This window comes from Purpureocillium lilacinum (genome assembly GCF_023168085.1).
Source record: "Purpureocillium lilacinum CBS 284.36 DNA, scaffold_2, whole genome shotgun sequence".
In the NCBI taxonomy this organism is placed as follows: domain Eukaryota; kingdom Fungi; phylum Ascomycota; class Sordariomycetes; order Hypocreales; family Ophiocordycipitaceae; genus Purpureocillium; species Purpureocillium lilacinum.
Genome location: NW_027072112.1, coordinates 5,352,526 through 5,372,549, shown reverse-complemented (window position 1 = coordinate 5,372,549; position 20,024 = coordinate 5,352,526). Strand labels below are relative to the sequence as shown.

General features: G+C 60.6%; 5 protein-coding genes across 5 annotated transcripts; 3 read left to right on the top strand and 2 right to left on the bottom strand.

Annotated features, from left to right (window-relative positions):
• Window positions 1–325: 325 nt before the first annotated feature.
• On the top strand, window positions 326–1,917 carry PLICBS_003384 (uncharacterized protein; the record flags this gene model as incomplete). The annotated part of the gene is made up of 3 exons (XM_018323129.2): window positions 326–594; window positions 656–952; window positions 1,011–1,917. 3 exons carry the CDS (start codon window positions 326–328, stop codon window positions 1,915–1,917), a joined length of 1,473 nt encoding a protein of 490 aa, XP_018178359.2.
• A 1,919-nt stretch (window positions 1,918–3,836) lies between these two features.
• On the top strand, window positions 3,837–6,508 carry PLICBS_003383 (uncharacterized protein; the record flags this gene model as incomplete). The annotated part of the gene is made up of 3 exons (XM_018323128.2): window positions 3,837–3,975; window positions 4,285–5,690; window positions 5,744–6,508. The coding sequence occupies 3 exons, from the start codon at window positions 3,837–3,839 to the stop codon at window positions 6,506–6,508; spliced, it is 2,310 nt and encodes a 769-aa protein (XP_018178358.2).
• A 344-nt stretch (window positions 6,509–6,852) lies between these two features.
• Window positions 6,853–9,096, bottom strand: PLICBS_003382 (uncharacterized protein; the record flags this gene model as incomplete). Its single annotated transcript, XM_018323127.2, has 3 exons — window positions 6,853–8,693; window positions 8,747–8,795; window positions 8,875–9,096. The coding sequence occupies 3 exons, from the start codon at window positions 9,094–9,096 to the stop codon at window positions 6,853–6,855; spliced, it is 2,112 nt and encodes a 703-aa protein (XP_018178357.2).
• Window positions 9,097–10,189: 1,093 nt separating this feature from the next.
• On the top strand, window positions 10,190–12,518 carry PLICBS_003381 (G2-specific serine/threonine protein kinase; the record flags this gene model as incomplete). The annotated part of the gene is made up of 3 exons (XM_018323126.2): window positions 10,190–10,229; window positions 10,305–10,772; window positions 10,828–12,518. The coding sequence occupies 3 exons, from the start codon at window positions 10,190–10,192 to the stop codon at window positions 12,516–12,518; spliced, it is 2,199 nt and encodes a 732-aa protein (XP_018178356.2).
• A 2,144-nt stretch (window positions 12,519–14,662) lies between these two features.
• PLICBS_003380 (uncharacterized protein) lies at window positions 14,663–15,214 on the bottom strand (the record flags this gene model as incomplete). The annotated part of the gene is made up of 1 exon (XM_018323125.2): window positions 14,663–15,214. The coding sequence occupies one exon, from the start codon at window positions 15,212–15,214 to the stop codon at window positions 14,663–14,665; it is 552 nt and encodes a 183-aa protein (XP_018178355.2).
• Between the last annotated feature and the right edge of the window lie 4,810 nt (window positions 15,215–20,024).

Here is a 20,024-nt window from a genome sequence, read left to right as displayed (position 1 = left end):
ACGATTGCAGGACTTTTCGTTGTGCTTCAAACTCGCATCGTGGTGACTGCCTATGCATTGCAGGGGGCCGGTTCCAACGGACATGCCCCGGCCCGCTTATCTGCCATTAGCGGTTACGGGCCCCTCCGATGAGCCGGTGTGACTACAACGCAACGACACAACAACCCCGGGCCCTTTATTGACCGGCCCCCGTCTTCAAACACATCACACACAACACGCAACTAGACAAACACGACGCCTCGCTGCTGGCCGTGCCATTCTGATGTCGTAAGTTTCGGACTCAAAACACGAGTAGCGGAAGAAAATGGCCAGCGCTGGCGCGTGCATGAGGTGCCTTTCAAGGCTGCCGTCCGGGACCGGCGCTGCGGCCCTGAGGTCCCAACGGGCGTGGCTGCCGGCCACCGGACGAGCACTGGGTGCAACCACAACTTATGCCCGGGGCAAAAGGCTTTTCGGGCATACATCGAGGCTAGGCGAGAGGGTCGTCAAGCCTCCCAAGACCGTCCCTGCCGAAGAACTGACGGGCAAGGCGGGGGCATCAGCCGCGTCCAACGTCTCACACAAGGCCTTTTCAGACGTTGCCTTTGCCTTTGAGTACGTGCACTTCTCCAAACCTAACTGAGACGCAGCCGTCGGGCGACTAACCGTCTGACAGCATCGATGGCGTCCTGTACCAGGGCAACCGCGGCATCCCCGGCGCGCGGGAGATGCTGCGAGCGATTCACGCCCTCGGCATGCGCTATGTGTTCCTGACCAACGGCGGGGGCGCGCACGAGGATGCCAAGGTGCGATCGCTGGCCCGGCGGTTGGGGATGAGTGACGACGAGGATGCCCTCCGTGGGCGCGTCATCGTTTCGCACACGCCAATGCGCGGGTGGGCGGACAGCGTCAAGGAACAGACGGTGCTGATTACGGGGTCGCATCCAGAGACGGCGCGCCAGATTGCCATTGAGTGAGTACATCCTGTGCGCGTATCTGGGAAGCTTGGCCAGGGCTGACATGCTGGCAAGGTACGGTTTCAAGCGGGCAGTGACTCCCGCCGATCTAATTCACGCCAACGACAAGCTGTATCCGTTTGACAACCTCAAGGAGAGTCTTCACTCGCAGTTCAGGCCGCTGCCCGACGGCAAGTCGGCGTCGAGCATCGAGGATGCCTACAGCGCCGACGTCCCGGCCGACGCGCTGCGAATCGACAAGATCCTGGTGTGGAACGACCCGCGAGACTGGTCGCTCGACATCCAGGTGATCCACGACCTGCTTGTCTCTCACCGGGGGTACCTGGGCACGGTGTCGAGCAAGAACGGCGACGCGACGCTGCCCAACTACGGGTGGCAGCAGGACGGGCAGCCGGAGCTCTGGATCTCGAACCTGGACCTCTTCTGGAAGACGGACTACCCGGTGAACCGGTTCGGCACGGGGGCGTTCGTCGAGGCGCTGCGGGGCGTGTGGTCGGCGGTGACGGAGGGCGCGGCGGAGCTGCAGTTCCACGCGCTGGGCAAGCCGTCCGAGTACACGTACGAGTACGCGCACGAGCGGCTGCTGCACGACTACGGCGACGCGGGCTCGGTGAACGGAGCGCAGCTGCAGCCTTGGCAGTCGCCGCCGCCGCAGCAGCAGGATGGCAGCAGCAGCAGCAACGAGGGCAACGTCGACGGCACGCGGCACCCGCTGCGGAGGGTGTACATGATTGGGGACAACCCGGAGAGCGACATCCGCGGGGCCAACGGGTTCGCGCCGGCGGACGGGACCGAGTGGAAGTCGATCCTGGTCAAGACGGGGGTGTGGCGCGCGGGGACGGAGCCGTCGCACCGGCCCGACGTGGTGGTGGACGACGTGGTGGACGGCATCGTGTGGGCGCTGCGCAACGAGGACGTCGACGTGACGAGGGAGACGCTGACGGGCGGCGGCGGCGCATGAGTGAGCGAGCCGTGTGTTGCGTGTTGTGTTGCGCTGCGTTGCGTTGTGCGAGCGAGGCATCACATCATGGCAATGTAGATTTTAGATGGATGGATGTTTGTGCTTCTAGACAGCCTGCAATACTTCGTACGTCGTACAAGGCGATGCTACACTGTACTGTGCTTGCAGATAATAAAGTATTTGTACATGTAATAGCGACGAGGATGTAACGTGTGTCGTCTGCCGCGTCTTGTGCAAGGGCAGAGAGGAGGACGAGGGGCGGTGGGTGGATGGCGGATAACTAGCGCACGCGTCCAATTTCCGGATGCGCTCACCGAACGACGACAGACCAGACGCACACGCACACCGACGGCACCAGCCAGCCGAGCATCTTGCTGCGGTGCAACCCTCGGATGGATCGCCGCCGCCGCCGCATTAATTTTAGCGGCCAGGCGAGTCGGAGGATTGCACTGCGCGCGCGCAGGCACTTTGTTGCTCTTGCGTGACCTGGCATGGCCTGCCTATACCGTCAGCCCGCAGAGCGTCACGACTCACATAATAGATACGGTACCTGATACGTAGTGGGCGAATGTCCCGTGCACACGACGTCGAGGCCTCGGAACCGCCAAGACGCCGCAGCAATGACCCCTGGCAGGGCAGTCAGTCAGGCGAGGAGGCGTCAAGCGCTGTTGGGCCGCGCGCCGCCGTCAGGGTCCAACCTGCAGCCAGCAGGGCAGCACGCACACACACCTCACCCCTCTTGGCCCTTCGGATGTGTTGCTGGTTAAGGTGTTGCTTCGCACCACAGGCACGCACACACCTGATAACATATCCGCCTGGCCAACCGGGACGCCTCTGCCGTACGCCGGGGCCTAAGGGGTTCGCACGCGACACGACAGGGCAGGACAGGGCACCTCGTTCGACGGGGCCGTTGGGGCAATCAATCAAGAGGTGGACGGGGTCCGGTCCAGGCTGTTCCATCCGAACGGGCACAGAGACCACGAGTTGGGCTCGCGCACACGGGAGAGCTAGAAGGCTAGAACGGAGCGAGTGCTACAGGGATCTTTTGGCGGACGAGAGTCGATTGATGGATGCATGGTCAGTGGCCAGCTCTCACTGGACTGCGAGGTGACGCAGCCCTGGAAGCGGCCCCCGAAAACGTTGGGTGGCGCCCCCTAACGAGGCGCTGCCAGTCCATCTTAGTGGCTGCGCTTTAGGGGGAGGTTCGTCACCAGGCAGGAAGATCCTCCTCCCCCTAGCCCAGCCCAGCCCAGCCCAGCCCTGCCCAGTCTGGTCCCGTCCGCTCTGACGGGTCACGGGTCACATGCCAGCCTCTTTTGTCGCCCCTTCCCAGTCGAGTTGCGTCCATGTGTTTGTTCTCGTGCAACTACCGGCACAATCTCTCCTCTTCCCCAACCGCTGCAGCAACAAGCGATAAAGCAGAGGCGAACGCCGTCCTTGGCAAACGCTCGTCCCGCATCGCGCAACCACGGTCCGCCTTCGTGCTCCCGTATACGAGGGAGGACCCAGCGGATCTTTCCCTTTTGTGCTACCTAGGTACGTACGTGCAAAACCACCACCACCACCGATGTACGTTCCCGTCCCTTCCCATCCCTCCATCCCACCTGTGGGGGAGCTCGCTGCCATGCCCGCCATGCCCGCCATGCCCACAAAATTGATGCGGATCCTTCGAACCCACTGCTAACCGACCCTCAAAGCTCTTCGTTCGCCTTGGCCGACTGTGCCCGTCCCGTGCTACTTTGTGCGCCTCCTGAGACCTTCCAGCCCGACTGTCCTGCCTGTCTGTCTCGACCGCAGCGACTTGCCCGCCTCCTCTTATTAATGCTCCCTGCCTGGCCTCCGACCGCGCATCCTTGAGTTCCTTGACGCCATCGTTGGCGACAGCCCACTCTTCATCGCCAGTCGCAGCTCAAACGGCCATGTCTGACCCCGGCGCTGGTTCCCCCGCGCCCGCGCCCGCGGCCTCGGCGACGACCACGGGCCCCTCGCCTCTCCGCTCGGCCCTCAAAGGCGACGACGACGCCACTAGGACGCCGCCTGGAAGCTGTACTCTCAAAGGTAAGAGCCGAGTTCATGCCAATGTGCTGCGTAAAGACTTGCGCGTGTGTGACATGGGTGACAGAGTGTCGCGTGTCCACGAGTGAGTGAGTGTGCGTCGTGTGAGCATCAGCCAGGCGCAACACCTACCCTGGCCAACAGCCGGACCTCTGGCCTCTCGGCATCTGGCCCAGTCGTACTTGGTCTTGCCCTGCTGTGCTCTGGCGACTTGACGTACATTGCCACTTTGTGTCGAATGCCTGCCCTCGTCCCTCAACCTCTCCCCTCCTCAAGGTCATCTTGCAACGAAAGCTCACATCCGCATTGCAGCCGTCCAGATTGCCGAGCCCGTCGCGGAACCGCAGCTTGATGACGAGCCGGCGTGTCTTAAGCAATTTCGCGCAGGCCCGACGCGCAGATTGAGTGGCAAGGCTGCCCCGTGCACGTCCTCGCGATCCTCCCTCAACGACGGCTCTCCAGCGGTGCATGCTGCAGACGAAGCAGCCCATCCCGCCCACCAGCAGCACCACCAGCATCATGCCAACAGCCAGTATTACAGCGAAAAGTTGCTGGCCCAAGTCGGAGAATGGCTGGAGCGTGAGAAGACCAAGGCGGCCAGCCGCAAACTGAAGCCTCGCCGGCACAAGTCCAAGTCGCCGCCGACTGCTGAGCGGGCATCTGCGTCTCAACCCTTGCCGGCACGCCAGCGGGCGGACTCAATCGACTCGCAGTCCAGCGACGTCTCGCTGGAGAAGCTGGAGAACATCTTGGAGGATTCGATGCTGCGTCTCGGCCTGAGCTCCATGCCCAAATACACCCCCAAAGTGTCCCGCCCCAGGCGCCGAGCAACGTCTCGGGCTTCTCTGCAGCGGGCTGCATCTTCTGACACCGACTATGTCGATGGTGACGCAATCGTGCCCGACTGCGACGTCTGGCTCGACAACTCCAAGACGCTGAGTTACACAGGCGGGGCTGCCAGCACCGACGACCTGGCCGACAAGGCGGACAAGGAGCGCGAGTGCTGGCTGAGCTTCAAAAACGAAATCATTCGCATCGCTCACACCCTGAGGCTCAAGGGCTGGAGGCGAGTGCCGCTGGGCGGCGGTGACACCATCACGGTCGAGCGCCTGAGCGGCGCATTGACCAACGCCGTGTACGTTGTCACCCCGCCGTCCGACATGCCGGAACTCGACGGCAAGAAGGGCCCGCCCAAGGTTCTTCTCCGAGTGTACGGACCCCAGGTAGAGCATCTCATCGACCGCGAGAATGAGCTCAAGGTTTTGCAGCGGCTGGCTCGTAAGAAGATCGGCCCTCGTCTGCTTGGCACCTTCAAAAACGGCCGCTTCGAGCAGTTCTTCAACGCCATAACGCTCCAGCGTATGGATCTGCGCGACGCAGAGACTTCGCGACAGATTGCCAAGCGAATGCGAGAGTTGCATGAAGGCATCGACTTGCTTCCTACTGAGCGCGAGATTGGCTCCACAACGCTGAAGAGCTGGGACCAGTGGCAGGACAACGTCACCAAGATCATCACCTTCCTTGACCAGCAGTTTGAGAATCAAACCGGCTCCGAACGTATGGACTCTGTCGTGCACGCCTGGAAGGCCAATGGCTATGTCTGCGGTGTGCCGTGGCCGTTCTTCAGGGATACCGTGCTCAAGTACAGGGCGCACTTGAAGGCGGCGTACAAGGATGAGAAGACCATCAAGGATCGCCTAGTTTTTGCACACAACGATGTGAGTTTCAGATACACAGCTTTGAGACCCTTTGCTAACCGGAGTCGCGGCAGACCCAATACGGAAACATTCTTCGCATTCGCCCTGATGATGAGAAATCACCCCTGCTGCAGGCCGCCAACAAGCACAAGCAACTCATCGTCATTGACTTTGAATACGCAGGTGCCAATACCCCTGGCCTCGAGTTTGCCAACCACTTTACCGAGTGGACGTACAACTACCACGATGCCGCCACGTCTCACGCGTGCAACCACGTCATGTACCCGACTGTGGAGGAGCAGAAGCGCTTCATCAAAGCCTACGTGGACCATCGCCCACAGTTCCCCAACGCCAGCTTGACTCCGCGCATTCGCCCAGCCGATAGCACGAGCTCGGCCCCGGCAGCGACGGGCCCTGTGAGCACGCCGCCTCTCGTCCCCACGACGTCGTCGAGCTCCATCATCGACTTCATGCTCGATGCTCGCGCACCCCCGGGAGGTTGGAGTGCAGCCGAGCGCGAATGCGAGGAGCAGACGGAGAAGAAGGTCAAGGAGCTCATGGAAGAGACGCGACTCTGGCGACCCGCTAACAGCGCGTTCTGGATCGCGTGGGGTATCGTCCAGGCCGATGTCCCTGGACTCGACGCCAACAATGACCCCGTGTCGGCAGAGGCGGCGCTCGCGGCCGAGGAAGCCATTGCCGCGGACGAGTTCGACTACCTGAGCTACGCGCAAGACCGCGCCCTCTTCTTCTGGGGCGACGTGTTGCAGATGGGACTCGTCAAGGAGGATGAGCTGCCCGAGAGCCTGCGCGCCAGGCTCAAGCTGGTGCCGCGATGAGCAGCAATCTGCCATGAAGCTACGAACCTGAATTTGATGTACGGATAGCACCTCGGGGTAGATTTGTCACCCGACATGTTGAATATGTGTATATAACACAAAATTTTCCTCATGCACAGCCTCCGGATACCGTTGTGACTCTTTGTTGTCTGGTCCAATTGTCGTGTCTTTCATCAATATGCTGCCACTTGCCGTCGCGTTCCTCGACTCAGCAACTAGCTCAGTACCTGTTTATGCAACCGTTGTTATGGACCCCTATGCAACCATGTTTCATATGCCAGCAGGCTCTCTTCCCATGAGCCAGTCTATCACACTTCAAGTCTTGGCTCATCCTTGCTTGTCTCTTACGCATCGAGCTTGAGACGGTCCAGCATCGCGTCAATCTTGCCCAGCAGGATCTGGTAGTTGATGGCATCCGACGCGAACTCGTCCTCGGCCGTGGCGCCGTCGAGCGTGCGCATCGCGTTGTCGTCTGCTGCTACGTGGTAACCTTCTTGCTCCGCTATTTGGGCTTGGGCGGGCTCGGTCACGGCTGTGCCGTTGGATTGTTGCGCGGGCTTGGGCTTGGCGTCGAGCCCGTCCTGGGTCGTGTCGGTGGTGGTTGCGGCGGCGGCAGCAGCGGCGGCGTCGGCCATCTCGGCGCTGCGGTCCGCCAGCGCAGCCGCCATGGCGGGGTCGATCTCGCCGTCGTCATCCGGCATGACCTCGTCGAGCCCCGTGTCCTCGAAGCGCAGGCGGAAGCGCTCCGAGAGGTAGTAGCGGATGTCGTCGAGCAGCTCGATGGTGTCCGTCTCCTCGCGGCGGTGGATGCGCGAGGCGCTCTCGCGGATGAGCTCCTGGAAGTCCGGGTCGTCGATGTAGTCCTCGAGGCGCGTGGCGAGGTACCGCGCGGCGAACTCCTCGAGGCGCTGCACGCGCAGGTCCCACGCCGCGTGGATGACGTCGTAGATGTTGATGGGCTCCATCTCCGGAGCGGGAGGCGGGGTTGTCGTCGTCGTTGCGGCCATGTCAGCCCCGTTGACGCCTGGTGTGCCAGCACCGCCGTTCTGGAGCTTCCCTGCGTCGCCGTTGACGTTGAGGTTGGCGTCGCCGTTGGCGGACGCGTGCGCGTGGGTGCGGTCCACGAGGGCGTTGCGCGTGCCGCTACCGAGCGTGCTAATGGCCACGGCGGCCTTGCTCTTGAGGCTGTCGAGGAAAAGCATGTCGGCGGCGTAGAGGAGGTCGAGCGCGTGCTCGAGCGGGCAGTTTGTGTTCTCGGTGTAGAGGAACGTCAGGACCAGCTCCAGCACGGCGGGCGAGCAGTCAATCTTGATCACGCGGAGGTGCTCCGACCGCCGCGACTCGACAAAGTCGCCCGAGAACATCTTGTCAAAGTACTCGCTGCGGATGAGCATGGCCTTGTGCACGGGGTACAAGGCCGATTTCCGGGGCTTCTTGCCGCCTGACGCGGTCCCGATCGGGATGCCCTGGCCGTTAAGCGTCGGCGTCGCCTGCGCGGCCGCACCCTCGTCGTCATCCTCGTCGAGCTCGTCTGCTCTCAGCAGCACGTCGGCAAAGGCCGAGTTGTCGTAGCTCCACTTGATGTCGCCTGCGCGCTCCGTGTCGACCACCATCTTCCCGCCGAGCACATGCCTGCGGAAGAAATCGCGGATCTGGCCCAGCGCTCGCTCCTCCTCGTCCTGAAACCGCTGGCGCGCGAGCCTGCGGTCGCCGCCGGCCATGATGGCCTCCCACAGCTGTTCCACCTCCAGCTGCTTGCTGACCTTGTCGAGGCCCTTGGCGACGTCTTCCTCGGAGATGGGGCTCCCGGCGGGGACAATGTCCCGCGGCAGGTCGCCCAGGTAGACGTACCGCAGGGCAATTTGAAGGGCCTCGACGGGAATGGTGGGCGCCAGGTTCCATGTCGCCGTCTCGGGCTGGGCCTCGAGCCTGCTCCGGAAGTAGGGCGTGCGCGAGGCGAGGAGGAACTTGTGCAGGTTGAATTCCCGGTCGCCGGCCACCAGAGTGATGTCGGAGGTTTGAGGCAGAGTTCGCGTCAAGAGGCTGGAGATGTGCGTCGACCAATAGACGTAAGGGTCAGACGTCTTGGAGAAGTCATACTGAAGCAAGAGGTTTCGTATTCTGTCATTAAGGGCGTTGTATATGCAGCGCTCGCCCTGGAAGGTGTTCCTCTCGGCCAAGGCTCCTACAATAAAGGTCAGAAGGAAGCGCACGAGATGTAAGCCGACTCAAGCATACCAGATTCTAGCAGCAATTGAACAAGTTCATAGTGTCCGCACAAGCTGGCCTGCATCATGAGGGTCAATACCGGAGATATCGGAGGAACCGCGAGGGTGCAGGGTAGGTAGGTAGGTAGGTTGGCATACGATGATGAGCGGCGTGTAGTCAAACTTGTCCTTGCCGTTGATGTTGACGCCCAGGCCGATGAGCTCCTGGCACTTGCGCAGGTCGCCGTGACGGCAGGCGAGGAGGAAATCCTGGAATTCGGGGCTCTGGTCGAGGGGGTTCTCGTCGCGCAGCACGCCGCTCTTGATGAGGGCGCTCTCCTCGCCGAGCTTGCCCTCGAGCTCGTGCTTGCGGAGCACCATGGCGGCTTGACGCCGGGGCCGGCCAAGAAAAGACAAAAGGGAAAATGCAAAGCAGTGCCGGGGGCGTATATTTACAAAAGAGACGGGCACGAATTCTAGGGGCTAGGTGAGGCAGGCATGAGTTTGGTCGTGAGGCGACGACCGTTTAGTCGACAGCTCGTTGGTGGTCCATAGTGGCGGCCATGATGAATGACAAAGCATCCAGAACCAATCTGCGCATCCTGTGCGGGCCCAATCGGCGGAGGTGCTTTTCCTTCCCTCGTTCGTCTTGCGGCTTGTGGCGCGGGCAGAAGTGTGGCGGGCGCTGCTGTGGCGGGGCACGGCAAGATGACGCTTGGGCCGATGGTGGGGCACCACTTTAGGCCCCCCCCCAGGGGACTCCTTATCGATAACCCACCACAGAGATTCCCAAAGTGGGCGTTGCCATGGCAGCGGCCCCGTCTGTTGACTCCGGGCAACCAGAGCCCCTGGCCCGTCACGGAAGACGAGTGGCCGTGAAATGCGCCTGCCCGTCACGGCTGGACCCCGTGCGCGCATCATCTTCGCATGTCCCGCTCAGCCCCCGGCCCAAAGCGTCGAGTGCGGAAGCGGTTGCTTGACAGTTTTTGACTGTTTTGGTCGCATGCGCGGCGGATAGCCCACACACACCACCCGTCCCTCGTCCTCATCCGCGCAGCCGTGCTCGCACGACGACTTCTTCATCCTCACACCACCACCATCCATCCGCACGGCATTCCAACCATCGCCAGCAGCCTTCGTTACTAACCCCAGCAGGTATTTTTGCGGCGGTAGGCCTTTTTTGCTTGCATCTCATCCATCATTTTGCACCCATCCGCCCCCCCGGTCACCGTTACCGTTACCGTCCCTCGTCCCCGATCTCATCCCCCTTGTCGGCTGGCACTCTGGGCGTTCGCTGCGGTTGCTCATTTTATGCCTGCCTTGAGCTGCTGCTGTGCCTCGCCTTGGCCACCCGTCCACCAGCCTCACCGCGCCTGTCTGACGGAGCTTCGTGGTTCCATGGGTGCGTGACGAGACGACGACGCCGACAAGAGCCTTCATCGACGCCGCCGGGCCCCAAATCCACACGCCCACCATGACGTCCGAGGACAAGTACGAGACGCTGGAGAAGATTGGTGAGACCCAAAGCCGCTGCCCATCGCTTCGCAGCAGGGAGCTCTGGTTGCTGACAGCACATCTCTGCACAAAAGGCCATGGCTCCTTCGGCGTCATCCGCAAGGTGCGCCGCAAGGCCGACGGCTTCATCATGTGCCGCAAGGAAATCTCGTACCTCCGCATGTCCCAAAAGGAGCGCGAGCAGCTGCATGCCGAGTTCCAGATCCTCTCGCACCTCCGACACCCCAACATCGTCGCCTACTACCACCGCGAGCATCTCAAACTCAGCCAGGACCTGCATCTTTACATGGAGTATTGCGGCAACGGCGATCTCGGTCGAGTCATAAAGGACCTGCAGCACAAGGGCCAGCGAGCTCAGGAGAGTTTCGTGTGGAGCATATTTAGCCAGTTGGTCATGGCGCTGTACCGCTGCCATTATGGCGTTGACCCGCCGGACGTGGGCGCAAACGTGCTCGGCCTGACGCAGGGCGGCGCGAGCGGAGCCCCCAAGGCACCGGCCGGGGCAGTGACGATTCTGCACCGTGATCTCAAGCCCGAGAATGGTACGATGAGCCTCCACTTGACGCGGCGAGGATTGCGGCTAATCAGGTCTTGCAGTGTTCCTCGGCGAGGACAACTCTGTCAAGCTTGGGGATTTCGGTCTGTCCAAGATGATCAAGTCTCACGACTTTGCCTCGACTTACGTCGGCACACCCTTCTACATGTCACCCGAGATTTGCGCCGCCGAAAAGTACACGCTCAAGTCGGATATCTGGTCGTTGGGCTGCATCATCTATGAGCTGTGCTCGCGTGAGCCACCATTCAACGCTAAGACGCACTTTCAGCTCGTCCAAAAGATCAAGGAAGGGAGAGTCGCTCCGCTGCCCGACATGTACTCACCCGAGCTCAACCAGGTCATCAAGGACTGCCTCAAGGTCAACCCGGACCGGCGGCCGGACACGGTACAGCTGCTGAACCTGCCGGTCGTCAAGTTGATGCGCAAGGAGAAGGAGGCGGTCGACCTCAACAAGGCGCTCAAGCTCCGGGAGGAGGCTCTTAAGAAAAGAGAAAAGGATCTCAGCGAACGTCTTGCCAGCCTTGATCGCGAAAAGAACGCCGCTCGTGACGAGATCGAGGCGTCCCTCCGCCGCGAGTGGGAGGTTAAGGCGCGGCTGGAGATCGACCGTCTGGCCAACGCCGAAATCGAGCAGCTGCAGAAGCGCTTCGAAGAAGAGGTCAGACAGCGCGTCGAGGTCGAGCTGCAAAAGAAGAAGCCGACCGCTCCCATTCATGACGAGATCCCCGTCGATGAGTATGCCTCCTCCGCCGCGAGATCAGAGCATCCCTACTCCTCCATTGGTGCCGCCAGCGGCGACGAGTTCCCGTCGACGACGGACATCACTGAATATTCCCTCGATAGTCCCGACGCGTCAAAAGAGTCGAAGCGTAGCGCGCGGACGCCATTTGGCCGGGCGCAGACCATGTTTGCCGGCGTCGCGGGCACGCCCATGGACATCGAGATGGCATCGCCTAGCCCCATCGCGATAGCCTCGCTGTCGCTGTCGCCGCGCCGCAACGGTGCGACCAAGGCGCCGACAACACACTCTGGCAACATCTTTGCGGCGCACAACGCCGCCAACGGCAACCCGAAGTGGGATCTGCACCGCGAGCCGACGTTCCCCGAGTCGGACGACGAAGACATGATGATCCCTTCTCCGACGCGGCACATCAAGTCGACCAAGAACCCGTTCACGGCCAAGGACCGCCCAGTCCTCACATCGCAAAAGTCGTGCCCTGCAAACCGCCTTAGAACCAAGACCTCTAACTCTGGTCTAGTTTCTAAGGCGGCTGCCGGCACTGCGGCATCCACGTCGCAACCCGAGCCTCGCTCCCGCTCGCCCGTCCGCCCGATCAGCAAGATTCCTTCAGTCGCAAACCTGCAGTCCGAGTTGGGGCCCAGCGCGGGCGGCTTGACGCGCAAGAACTCTGTCAAGAAGGACACGGGAGCGGTTAGCGTGGCTGCTGGCGACGCGCTGAACAAGGTGGCGGCCAAGAACAACATCAAGGGCCGCACCTTGGTGGAGCTGCAGCAGGCACGCGCCGGAGGACGACCGCTCAGCGTCGTCATTGGGGAGAACGTCAGTCCGAAGAGAGGAGCGGCGTTCCGAGATCGCATCGCCGGTGAGAGACGGGCTAGCAGTTCCAGCGGCAGCGGTAACGGCGGCGAGCCGGTCGCCGTCTGGGATCCGGAGAGAGACGAGATGCCCAGCCCATTCCTCGTGCGCCAGCGTCGAATCGCAAAGACGTAGGAGTCTCTGCTGCGCTGAGACCTGGGAACCGCATCTGGACGAGCCGTCCGTCACGCGCCGAGTTCAGAATCATGACGGAGGCGTTTTTGCATTATCATACCACCACCCTCTTTTGCTTTTCCTTTGTCTCTCTCTCTATTGCTACCGCCCATTTGCCATTCGCCGCATCCGAGTGGCGTGGTGCGGAAGTCGGTGTTGAATAGATGGGGGGTGGCAGGTGGCATGTTACTTTCACAATCAGGTTAATCGGTTGGAGGGGGGCTGGTGCAGCTCACGAGCCGCACGCCGTTACGCATGACGGCATCTCACGGAGTTTTTGGGGCTGGGCGGTTGTTACTTTCTGGTTTTTGTTCTGACGGCGCGGTTTTGGGCGTGCGTTTTTGTCGTGACGAGCAGGTACTGTCTCTGGCTCGGTCACCGTCTCTTTGCTCCTGTCTGTTTCGTATGTTCTCTCTGGGGCTCTTCAGAGCCGGGCACTCCGAGCGAAGGGCGCGCCGTCTGTGGTCGATGCTGTTGGATCTTCCTGAACATGAAGAGGAGCGCGAGGGAAGGGAAGAAGGAGGGGCCGCTCAAGAGCTGGCGTTGGACATATGCTTTCTTGTTGCAGTACGTGTGTATGGACTTGGAGGGGCCGCGTCTCGTTGAGGCGAGGGGAGGAGCGGAGAGACAGCATGAGAACAGAGAGATGCTCGAGATGTGCCAAACCGCGAGCGCGTGCGTAAACCTTGATTGATGGTGAGCCTGTCGCACCGTGACGACAAAACGGCAGTAGCCCGGCCATGGCACGCAGATGGGTGATGCGACGTTGGGGGGCTACCTAGGCGCCTATGGACGTAGACGTCTGGGGTGCGATGGGTGCACTGGGTGAGTGAGACGGGGGGCACCTGTCACTTGCGAGACATGTAGTCACTTAACGGAGTACCGACAAGACGGACAGGATCAGAATCGAACCACCCGAGAAGTACCGGCCGGCACGCAATACGCCCTCTCGCGCCCCATGGAAGAGGAGCTCCAAGCGATGGGCCATCCGCCGGATACCACATGCGCGGGCAGAGTGCAACCGGCCAACCAGCACCCCGACTTACACCGAAATTGCCACATCGACGTCGGCGCAGATGTGAGCCCTCAAAGCCCCTCTTGCTTTCAATAGTTGTTCTACCTGGGCGTTCTGGTTGCCAATGGCACCTCTTTTGAGTTCGTACAATGAGTTGCTCGTGGCGAGTCCCTCTCAGACACCGCTGTCCCAGGCCGATCGAGATCGTCTTTGCGCAGTGATGCGCCTCCTCCCGTCGGCCCATGCTAGCACCATCTTCTCCCTCCCACACCTGCGCCCCGTGTTCTGGCCTCGTCGGCATTCGAGCGCCGACCGCTATTCCCCAAATGCCGTCTCATCGTGGGGATCGGCAGCCCTCCTCGCAGCCCTCATGTGAGACAGACCCTGCCTTCGGGGGCCTTCAATGCTGGGAGAGCGGCCAAAAATGTTCATGGAACAAGGTCCACTGGGTATAAAAACGTGACAAAAAAGACGTACATCCGCCTCCTCGCTGACAGGCATCCAACCCCCAGGGGAAAAACAAAACATTCGGCCAAGTTTGGTGGGTTGTTCGTGAGAAACACCAATTTTCTAGCCCTCCCATGGCGGTGCGCCCCAAAGCGGGGATGTATCCGGCATCCGAAACAAGCGCAAACGGTAAGAGCAGGGTGAGCCCCTCAGCATATAGCGTGTGGTCGCCAAAGGGTGACAAAAGGAAACAAGTAATCGCGAAAACAGCTGCGTAAACCAACGCCAAATCAACAGAGTTCCAACGAGCCGTGAGGCCGATTTCCATCTTTGCCCAGCCGCGAGGCCTCGACCCATCTTGTGTGTTATCCAGTCCAAACTTCAACTTCAAAATACCTCCCTCGTACATTTCAGAACCCGTGAGCACGCTTCCGGGCGAGTAGGGTGGAAAGTGCATCGTAGCAGCCAGTGCTGTGGTACCATGTGCCCGGGCATCTTCCGTGTCGTCTTGTGCTGCCGGTTGAATTCCGATTGCTCCTCTGGCCCCGTGGCCTCTGTTTGTCTCCCGCGCTATGCACGCGATGCGTACCAGTACGCCGCCCAACCCGTGCCATGTGCGACGCAAGCCGCAGCGAGCGGCTCCTTAGTGCTTGTGCCTGTGCGAGGAGCCGTGCCGGTGCGAGTGCGAATGGCCGTGACGGTGCGATGAATGATGTGATGAGTGTTTGTGGTGTCGGCTCGACGAGCCGCTCGTCTCCAGATCTCTCTCGAGCTCCTCGACCCGTTGGCGGTACCCTTTGACAATCTCCTTGATGTGAGCTATCCGGTCAAAATCAACCTCGAGCTCGTCGAGCTGGCGCAGGATCTCCGTGTACCGGGCGATCTCCGCGTCGGCGCCGTCAATGATGTTGCCCGCCCGGTCGTACTGGACTTGGGTGAACATCTGCGCCTGCTCACTGAGGTAGCGGATGTTCTGCTCTATCCCGGCCATCAGCCGGTCAAAGTATCTGCCGAGAGCCGTGAGGGAAGAGCTGTCGAGCAGCAACAGGCCTTGGCTGCTAGCTCTGCTGGCGGCCCGGGAGCTCGTCGAGCCTCCGCCGGCGCTCCCGCCCAACGCTGCCTGACCTTGGCGCAGGAGCTGGATTTCCTCCGCGGTGAGGCCCAATTGCGTGTCCGGTACAGCGTTGGTCGCCATGGCGAGCCTGCGCGCAAGGCGCTCCGGCGCCTGGAATGATAGAAGCTGTCAAGTCGGCCGGCGACGAAAAGAGTGCGCACGGGGAGAGTGGCTGGTGACGTTGCGGCTATTGGGCACCGACGGATGACGTTGGGAGGGGCGTCGCGGCGGATTTCGGATGCGGGTGGGAGCATGAGGTTGCGAGCGGTGATTGCCTCTGAAATGGCGGCAGTCGTGCGCCGAGCATCATGGTAGTAGGGCAGCGATAGTGGCGAGGGCGATGGGCATGGCCGCAGGCAGCGCAAGCGAAGACGAAGACGAGGAGATGATGGGTTGAGTCGTGGTTTGAGCCGGGAAAAGCAAGCGGGCTGAAGGCTCCCGGCGGGATGTCCCAAGCTAAGCGCGGCTACGGGGGTTTGGCGCAAGCTTGGTCTGGGGACAAGGTATTAGAGCAGCCCTGTGATTGGAGAATGCAGCGGTGTAACCAGAGACGAGTCGGGCGGTTCGACGTCTCCGCGAGACAGGCAGCGCCAAGGTCGCCGTGCGAGAAGGTGAGAACCAGTGAAGGGCTCGCCCACTCGGCCTGCCTTCTCTTACGATGCGAGCAAGGCCGATGGCGATGATAGAGACGGTGCCCGGGGCCTCTTGCCGCCACTGTCCCGGCGAGGTGGTGTGAGAGTCGGGTAGCTCAAGTGGCCAGTCGGTCCATCTGGGGCATGTGGAGAGCTGTTGCAGCGGTTCGCGCAGGCACTGCAGGCGACTTGCAGCGAGTGGAACGGGCCCCTGTTCCTGCTTCCCTCGAGCGACGTCTTGCAGCTCGAACGGGGCCGGCGCAACGAGTCGGGCCTGACTGTGATCACCTGGCAGTGCTGCTTGGAGCCAGGCGGCCAGATTGAGGGTGGTTGAGGTCAAATGGTGCGCGGCGAGGAGGAGGAGGAGGAAATGCAGGGAGGAGGTACGAGGAGCACAAGGGGTGGAGGGGGATTTCCGACTCCCAGTCCCAAGGTTGATGGTGGTGGTGGTGGTCCTGGACCACGAACGAGGGCTGGAAGGAACGAATCGAGGAAAGGAGCGAAGGACGGAACGGCGACGCGGACGGAAGGAACTGGACGCGGGGGGAGGGGGACGGAAAGAGGCAGGAGCGCTCCAAGACGGATCGGTGCGGTTGCCTTTCTATCCTTCGTTCTGGCGCTACCTGACCGACCCGGGCCGCTGGATCAAGGAAGGCGCTAAGGAGCGTCAGATGCCACGCGGGAACCAACGACCTTGCTCCTGGGCAGGCACCAGACACATGGACGACTTGCAACTTCCGTTTCTAAATTGCTAGGCGAGGGGACTTATTACCCGGTACAGTACGAGTATGCGAACTGTTGGCAGCAGCCACACGAACCGGTCGAGGCCGAATCCGACCAAGCATTCCGTGGGCACTCGTGTGCGCTGAGTCAGTCACTGCAGTGCCTGGCGCCGCCCCCCTCAGTCTGAGCACTTGCCTCTGTTGGTAGCTCTTCCATCCTCATAAACTCCCCCACCTCACTTACACGGGCGACCACAGGTCCTCTTCGCACAAAGACGCGGCAGCTTCACCTCTTATCAGCCATCGATCGACTCAGCCGCTCTCCTCCTGCCCCCGCGTCGAATTCCATACGCCGGGCGCCGCCGTCAAGGTTGCGACCGACGACAGGGCACAAGCCGGCGGGAGGGTGTGCGACGTGCATCGCGAACTGCTTAGCGCCGGCGGCGGCTTGATGGAGGAATGGAACATGGCCATCGCCGGCCGCCATCAACACCACCAGCCCGCGCTGCAACCACCACTCTATCGCAACATGATCACGAGCTGCCGCCATTGATCATTGGGGTGTGAACCCCTCGCTGCCCCTGCCGTTCCTCGGCCCCGTGCTTGCTTATCAGATATCACAGACATGGGAAGATGCTCACACCCACTGCGCCCCGCCCGCCGCCCGCGTCCGCCCGCATTTTCCCGCGTGCTGTCCGGATCACATCGGCGTGCCGTCTGCGTGCCGTCTGCGTGCCGCCTGCACCTCGTCTGCCGTCCCTGCATGCCTCGTCGGGTGCATTGCATGATGCATGCAGCAGATAGGCCATCGCTTTCTTGCCATGCTCTTGACAGCGGCCTGGTGCTGATGCCGGCCATGTTGCATGCATGTGTCTGTGTGTGGCGCATCTGTGCCACTTTGCGGCATCCTCGTGGTCCTTCAGCTCTCGCGTGCTCGCGGACTGATCGCTAGAGCTCCGATCACAACGATGCCTCGGCCGTGTCCTTGGGTTCAACACCAATATGGGATTGCCTAGATGCAAGCAGTCCTGATGTTGCTCAATCGTTTAATGCAACACAGAATCGGAGCTCGCAATGTGAAATCCGCGACTGCACTGCGTACTGTGAAAGTGCCTTAGCAACACGGCCGCGGGTGGCGTGACGTACGCTATGCTGTCCGGAGGCCAGACTCCCGTTCAAGCTCATGACAGAATTGCCGAGGCAAGAACGCTGCACGCCCATGCACATGCAGCATACTACCCGAGAATCGTTGCTTGGCATGCACTTCTGCGATCGTGCAGCCGAGGAATCGGGGCCGGCATTCCCGAGCTTGCTGGTGAATCTGTCCGTGGTTGTACCACCCGTTGTAAGGGATTACCTGCTGTCCGCTCGTCAAGACCTTGTGAGCCACTTGAACAGGGCATTAGGTTATGAAGCTCTGAATCGACTTCTTGACCTGTGACGGGCATTGTGCACAGAAGTCGAACTCGCTAATATCGACATGATAAAAGATTCGAACACGAGTAGTTTGTATGGAATCAGCTGACCAGGCTTCTTTCAACCTCACTCTAGGGATATCCCGGAAGATGATGGATGCCGCAGCGATAAAATCTATAACACGACTTCCAGTCCGAGCCTATACTGGTTCCATGATGCACAGCTGCTTATCACGCTTATAACCCTGACAAGCCCGCACAAATGCCGTTATGCAAGATAAGCATATAGATTATTCGGCATTAAGGCAAATCCCAACACAACCAAATACGACGTCGTATCCAATCTAAGCATCGTTGTGCGTTCTATATGATCTTCCTGCCACCAGGAATAAGCTAACGCGAGCGAAAACAAGGTTCGCTCGGCGGAAATGAGGCGCCTCAACCCCGTATCTATTTGGAGCAGGTTCAAACTATGAACACTGGAGTTCCTTGGCTCCCGTCATGTATCTCGCACGTAAAGGAGCGGGTGAAGATGCCGCCAGCAACCCCGCGATAAGATGTCCGGACACTGCCCTTCGGCACCTTGTCTTAAGCGGCGTCTACTTTGGATCCCAGTGCATGATGGTGAGTGCCTCCCTGGAAACGACGAGACCTCAACCCAGAAGATACCCGGAGCCTTCCCACGGCTGCTCAGTGATACTTGCCACAGCTTTGTAGGCGGACTGACGTGATATCATGGAGATAACTCCCAATATGTCCGATGCCGCCATGTTGTAGTGTAGTACACGAAGGTGGTGGTGCATGAGGCCGTCCCAGTTTGTGCCCTATGAGCCGCGTTGACAGAGCTTACGAATACACAACCTCATGTATAGCGCCATGATGGACATATAGGCCAGCATCGGAACTGCCAGTGCATCCGACTCCGGCTGCTCATCTGATGCCCTTGCTCCATGACGTGCTCATCCCGAGTCCCCTCGCCACCGGCCTGATTATTTGATGATGACAAGTCGTCCAGACAACGAGATGAACCCGGATAAGCCCCTTCCCGCCCAAGGGCGTGTGTCGCGATGAACCCAAGTCCACGGGTGATCCTCGTCATGCGTCCTGCAAGGATATTCGTCATACAACCACTCCCCCTTTGCCATTTCTGCTGCAGTTCCCCCAGTTCGTCTCAACCACGTCCAGGGTTGACACAAGGAGGGGGGGTGAGGGGAGGAGAAGGAAGGGGAAGGGTAGATAAAGTTTCGCGAACAAAACACGATCAGCAGACGTTCAATCGGGCATGGGGGGAGGAGGCCCAGAGAAGGGCAGATCTTGGATGAAGAAGAGATCCCCGGGAACTTTCCAGCCCGTTGTCTCGACCGCCACGAAGGGGGCGAGCAAGCCAGACTTGGGACGTCTCAGTGACCTGTCACGGAGGGAGCGGCACATGCAAACATCCGGATCGACGACCGGGAAGAAGGGACCAGACCAGGAGGGCAACGACTGATCCTCTTACGACCGGGCACCGGCTGACGTACCACCACGGCAGCAGCACCCCTCTGTTCCCCTGTCACCGGTCTGATCCTCTCTGATCGAAGGCTGGAGGGGGGAGTGTTGACGATGATGCACTGCTTGCACATCACGCAGGGGTGTTCCGTGATATTTACATGTACATGCATGCGTGCAGGCGTGCGTGCGTGTGCGTGTATAAGTGAGCAAGTAAGGAACTTCTCCCCAACAACAAGCCTTGTTTAACTGGGGAAGGGGGTTTCAATGCTGAGACGCGACGTAGAAAGGTGGTGAAACGACGAGGCTGAAGGAAAAAGAGTCGCGATCGCAGCAGGCATTGACATGGGCGCAAGGTGAAACGTCCCCCCGTTCGGCTCTTGGCACGTCTGGCACCTGTCTGGCACACGCGTCAACTACGTCGTACAACGCAGCCGGCACCACCCGGACAATGGGTATTTTGTTTTTGCGTTTCAAAATTCGTCACTACGTTTGGAAATCTCTTCTCTTCTTTACTTCTTTGGGTGCACGACAGTATTTCCATCGTCGCCTGCTTCACGCCCGGCTCGTTGCTGTCCCGTGTTGTTGGTTGGGCTTGTATGGTTCAAAACTTCAAACCAGACAGCCAGCTATG